Source organism: Tachypleus tridentatus, unplaced genomic scaffold, assembly GCF_004210375.1.
Source record: "Tachypleus tridentatus isolate NWPU-2018 unplaced genomic scaffold, ASM421037v1 tig00692153_pilon, whole genome shotgun sequence".
Taxonomy (NCBI): Eukaryota; Metazoa; Arthropoda; class Merostomata; order Xiphosura; family Limulidae; genus Tachypleus; species Tachypleus tridentatus.
The window spans coordinates 1-6476 of NW_027467889.1; the positions used below are offsets into that span (position 1 = coordinate 1).

The 6476-nt window shown below is 34.9% G+C and overlaps 1 protein-coding gene across 1 annotated transcript; it reads right to left on the minus strand.

Moving 5' to 3' along the window:
• Window positions 1–3168: 3168 nt before the first annotated feature.
• LOC143243737 (uncharacterized) lies at window positions 3169–5798 on the minus strand (the record flags this gene model as incomplete). The annotated part of the gene is made up of 2 exons (XM_076487373.1): window positions 5564–5798; window positions 3169–3992 (listed from the first exon to the last, which is right to left on the minus strand). Coding segments are annotated over exons 1-2 (896 nt in total), but the record flags the coding sequence as incomplete, so codon positions are not given.
• Between the last annotated feature and the right edge of the window lie 678 nt (window positions 5799–6476).

The window sequence follows — 6476 nt, forward strand, 5'->3', positions numbered from 1 at the left end:
ACTATTCAAAGGGCACTTAACGTTATCAAGACTATTCAAAACTTAATGTTATTAAGACTATTCAAAGGTAAGTAACTTTAATGTTATCAAGACTATTCAAAGGGTACTTAATATTTATTATTAAGACTATTCAAGTGGCAAACTTAATGTTATCAAGACTATTCAAAGGGCATTTAATGCTATCAAGACTATTCAAAGGGCACTTAATGTTATGCAAGACTATTCAAAGGGTACTTAGTGTTATCAAGACTATTCAAAGGGCACTTAATAATATCAAGACTATTCAAAGGGTACTTAATGTTATCAAGACTATTCAAAGGGTACTTAGTGTTATCAAGACTATTCAAAGGGCACTTAATGATATCAAGACTATTCAAAGGGTACTTAATGTTATCAAGACTATTCGAAGGGTACTTAATATTTGTTATCAAGACTATTCAAAGGGCACTTAATGATATCAAGACTATTCAAAGGGTACTTAATGTTATCAAGACTATTCGAAGGGTACTTAATGTTATCAAGACTATTCAAAGGGCACTTAATGATATCAAGACTATTCAAAGGGTACTTAATGTTATCAAGACTATTCGAAGGGTACTTAATGTTATCAAGACTATTCAAGGGGCACTTAGTGTTATCAAGACTATTCAAAGGGCACTTAATGATATCAAGACTATTCAAAGGGTACTTAATGTTATCAAGACTATTCGAAGGGTACTTAATGTTATCAAGACTATTCAAAGGGCACATAATGGTATCAAGACTATTCCTTTCATTATGATGGATGGCATGTTGACCACTATTCCACTAGAAATGATTTTGAACTGATCCTGGTATGACTTTTTATCACATTTCATTGATTTCTTTATTGACTGATATTAAACTGGCCAGTTAGAACTGTATGTGGTAGTACTATACCTGGAGTAGTCCAGGAAGGTACTTCAGTTACAAAAGTTACTGCACTAGTTTTATTCTATAACTGCTGTTATTTTCTACCTCATTTAAGTCTTTCTGTATTTCATCGATTCTGTCATTACAGCTTTGCTGGACTTCTAACACTTTGTAATTAATTACACGTAGCTTATCATGCTTTTTGTATTTTATTGTTGTAATATCTCTCTCTATATATATATTTAATAGTTTCATTGATTTTGTCTACAAACATACTTATTTTTAATTTTCCTCAGATACCACTTCCCCTTGTCTAACTCTTCTCTTAAATTCCTGTCTCTTATCTCTTGATGTCGTATTATTCTATCTTTCTCTTGGCCAGGTGGATTGAGGCGTTCGACTCTGTAATCTGAGGGTCGCGGGTTCAGAATCTCCGTCGCACCAAACATGTTCGCCCTTTCAGTCGTGTCGGCGTTATAACGGTCAATCCCACTGTTCGATTGTAAAGAGTAGCCCAAGAGTTGGCGGTGGGTGATGATGACTAGCTGCCTTCCCTGTAGTCTTACACTGCTAAATTGAGGACGGCTATAGCAGATAGCCTTTGCGTAACTTTGCGCGAAATTCAAAACAAACAAACAAATCTTCCAGGTCGTCCTTCAGTTTATTGTCGTTATAATCGTAGTTCAAGCTCAACTCAAGTATATTCAAAGTTCCTATTTATTTTCACTGAAAAAATTCCACTTCTGACACTATTGTTGTAAAGTTGTTCTTGTAAATGGCAAGATATTAGTTTATTTCTTCCTTAATGTTTCTACAAATTGGCTACACTGTCACAGTTGTAGATCAAGTTTACAGATGGCGCTAACTGCACTACACTAATGTAAAGAATAGATTTACTGATATATATTACTTAACATCTGAAAAAGCAAATAAACAAAAACAAAAAAAACATTTAACTGATTTTCCATACCGACTTGGAAACGACTTTATTATCTTGAAACAATCTCTTCAGTTATCCTTCATCTATAATGCAAAATCCAGATCACTTGGGCGATAATAAATTTCATTATTTCCTTCAAACTGGCCAAATTTACAAATAACACTAATTGCACTATATAAGCATAAGGAATATACTTATAGATATATATAACTTCCCTTTATTAAAAAAAGAAGAAAAATTGACTGACTTCCCTTATCAACTAAAAACAACTTTACTTTCTTGAAACAAACTCTATTGCTATCTTGAATTTGTAATCTACTCTTAAATTTACTAGATTTCGCGTCAAATATTCAGAGCTTTATAGGCCTAATTTGAACGTCATCATTATGACCTGCAGCTTTTTATAGCTAACATCTAAATTACAATATTAATATAAATCCATTTCACGATTACATATATATATATATGTATATAGTTATATAAACCTATTCTGCTTTTAACATTTCTTGATTGTATGATGAAATAGTTAATAAGAATTGCCACCGGCGATATTAATTATAATTATTTGATTGTTTCATTTGTATGCAAATTGAAAATATTTTAATTGACCTAGTAGAAAGTATGAATATTATATATAACGGGAGTTTCTTAATGATTAGTACCATCTAGTGTACAATTAACAAAGTATTAAGGTAGCTTTTTGGTTTTCGATGTGAAAAATTGGAAAGAAACATTGATTTTGTGTGTTCACATTGTCATCAGTGATAAAATTCAGAGCAATTCGACAGGCAGGTTTCACTCTTCAAAGCTGTTATTGTTTTATAAAAACTGAGCATCCAACATAAAAAGTTAAAAAAAATACTCGTGTTTTTTCACATTTCTTTATCTCATCAGGTACTGAAAGTTACAAACAGTGTAGTACAGATTGAAAAAAACGTGCAATGACTTGCGAAATTATATCAGCAGCAAACACGGTGCACGTGTTATATTATCGCGAATTCCACAGTAGGGGATATTCCAAATAATTTAAAATGTATTATATACAAGTAGCATTTTCTTTGCAAGCAAATGTCAAGACACTTATCTATCAGAATTGTAAGAAAACCTTAAAAGTAAACACAGAAAAGTAATGTAACCTCATGTTTACAAGCAATACTTTTTATGCAAGAAATAAGGAAAATACTTGAAGGACTCAACATCGTAACTTAATATTTCAAAATACAATAAATACGTAAAATTCGAAATGTCATAGACAATATTTAACTAATACCGATTTTCAAACATTAAAACCAGAACTATAATAACTTTTGAAGATTTGGGTACAACTGGTCACTTACCATCGACGTTGGTTACTTCGGCGGAGAAGAAAGACGATTAACCCCACATGTCGTCGTTGTATCAGGGCTGGGTTAGTTTCTGTAGGGTGAAGAAGAAAGTTGGTGACCTGGGAAACTGACCTTGTGGAAGGGGTTATGTTACCTCTTACTTTACAAGCAACTGGACAAGCCAAAGTACCAGTGGAGACTGTGTGATTTGGGAGATTGGTGTTTAGCAAACCCGAAGCCTGAAGGGCAGTCGTCAGCAAAGAAGGGGCTATCTGTGACGATGCTCCATTAGATGACCCTGGTGATTCAGTTGATTCTGTTATGAGGGAATAAAAGTTTCCAGGTGAGGTAAGAAGCCCTGAAGTTTGAAGTGCTGAGGTTAAAGTGGAAGCAGAGTTACTATTCACGGCCGCTACAGAAGACGAAAGTGAGATGTTAGAGACATCTGTTGATGAATGAGTGAGTCCAAACTCTTCAACGGAAGTTACAGAAGGGTTAAAGCAGGATGTTGCTGTCAGGTTTTCTTCCGACGCATGCGTAACTCGACTGCAGCTCGCATCACAGTCTTCCACACTTCTTCTTTTCTTTCTTTTACGGATGGAACTCTGAATCTCTTCCAGGTGAGGTTGGGACGTTAACAGTTGAGTAAGGATACCACTGTTTTCTACTTTTGTCTCGATATCTGCAAAGATACCATCAAGCTCGAAATCCGAAGCTGAAAACTGTCGCATAATTTCTTCCTCTTCAAGTTCGGGAACTAAGCCGTGTAAGTCTGTATGTGACAGTTCCTGGAGAACATCGGGCTGTTGTTGGACAATGATATTAGGTCCGCTGTCCTAAAGACCAAAGTAAAGGATGTCAGTTATAAAAATTACAGCAAAATGCATGATCTAGAAGAGCATGCTATAGGCAATATAAATATTAGTACCAATGTATTTACTAAATACAATAATTACATGGGTAGAAATATATATATATATATATGTTTCAGTCTAAGAAGGCCCGGCATGGCCAATCGTGTTAAGGCGTTCGACTCGTAATCTAAGTGTCGCGAGTTCGCATCCCTGTCGCGCCAAACATGTTCGCCCTTTCAGCCGTGGGGGCGTTATAATGTTACGATCAATCCCACTATCGTTGGTAAAAGAGTAGCCCAAGAGTTGGCGGTGGGTGGTGATGACTAGCCTTCCCTCTAGTTTACACTGCTAAATTAGGGACGGCTAGCACAGATAGCCCTCGAGTAGCTTTGTGCGAAATTCATAAAAACAAACAAAGCAAACAAACAGAAAATGAAATATTTTTAACTGAATGATTTATTTTTCAAAAAAGAACTGCACTAAATCCAGAACATGATACTATTTTTTTTCTTTTGCACACACACTCACACACGTGTGTGTGTCAGGTTTGGCTTGTAGTGAATTTCGAGCGAAGCTAACCAATAGCTATCTGCGTTAGCGTTCCTAATTCAGGAGTGTAAGACTAGAGGGAAGGCAGCTAGTCATCACCACCTACTGCCAACTCTTGGACTACTCTTTTTCAACGAATTGTGGGATTGACCCCCACACTATAATGCCTCCAAGGCTGAAAGGGTGAGTATATTTGGTGGGACGCGAATTCGAACCCAAAACACGCAAGCCCGTATGAATTAGGTTAAAATAATGTTTATAATTTCATTCTGATTACAATTAAACATAATTTTAGTTACATGATATCTTGGTTTCAATTTCAGTTTAGAGTAACATTCTTACATATCGGTTTCTAAAGAATTATTTAACAAATAATCTGATAACGTGGATAATTTTTAGAGTTAATTTTCTTCATTAGGATATTTATTTTATTAGTCCAGAAATAGAATAATAATAATAGTAATCATAAATTATTATTCTTTTTAAAATAGAAGAATTTTATTGTTATGAAGAACCTCGCTATTTCCAAGTTTTGTAATAGATACTCTATTATTTAAGAAAATAAAACCACATTATTTCTAAAAGTATGTTACGTATCTCATACACAAATACTTTTATTTATTTTTACGCGCCCATAGTTTTAAGTGTCGCCTCTTGAGCATATGCAAAATAATCATATTCAGCACTTATAGCATGTGCTAGTGATATCTTCATAATTCCAACAACACTTTATAATTACAAATCATTTCGGCCATTTTTCGCTAGGTTCACTTCAACAATTATGTCCGAAATTTTTTCTTTTTTAAGTGCATAAAACAACACTTGCCATCTATCAGTAAACATTTACATTACTCAAGTGTTCTACCACTGGACTCATATCCACTTTAATTAGCCAAATACATTTTAAATTAGAGAAAGACCACTTTTAAATAATTTTTTTAGTAAACAAACTGACACTTCTGCAGAATGCCCTTTCTTGCTATACTGTGATAATTAATACTCACAAGACAGGAAAGATCCACCATTTTGCCATCAGCATCAGGACACCACAGCAAGTCATCGTCAATATAAGGCATCTTACCATTAACAAATGCTTGTTTGATGGTGGAAAACCTAAAATAATAAAGCAGACACAGTTGTTTATTAGTACTCACAAGTAATAAAGAGCACCTTTAAATAAAGAGATTTCATTTTTTTTTTCAGGCTTTTCCTGGTTTTGGTTACTATGTGAAATCATTAGACGACGTTTCGGGTTCTATATTAAACACTAGACGACGTTTCGGGTACTATATTGATATATTAGATGATGTTTCATCATATTTTCATAGAATTCGGAAAATCGTCTCGGGACTGCATAAAAACAAAAACAAAATGAAAAAAAAAAAAACGAAACAAAACGGCGTCAAAAGTGGACAGACATTTCAGTCCTCGTGTTCAGCATACTGAAATCTACTTTAAATGGAAAGTTGATACACTCATTCAAGGATATTATCCAGTTAATCACTCGGTTTGTATATTATTTACTTTTTGATTTTGCGCAAAGCTACACGATGGCTGTCTGCACTAGCCGTCCCTAATTTTGTAGTGTAAGACTAGAGGGAAGGCAGCTAGTCATCACCACCCACCGCCAACTCTTGGGCAACTCTTTTACCAACGAATAGTCAGTCACATTATAACGCCCCCACGGCTGAAAAAGCGAGCATGTTTGGTGCGAAGAGGATTCGAACTCGCGACCCTCAGATTACGAGAGTCGAGCGCCCTAACCACCTGGCCATGTCGAGCCCTAATGTATTGCACTCTTCCGTCTAAAATAAAATTTCGCTGTATTTTTAAATGTTTTCAAACTACAAAAATTAAAATAACAATGACGAAACGTTGCGGAATGACCGATACACTTAATGTTAGTAAAGGTGTTGC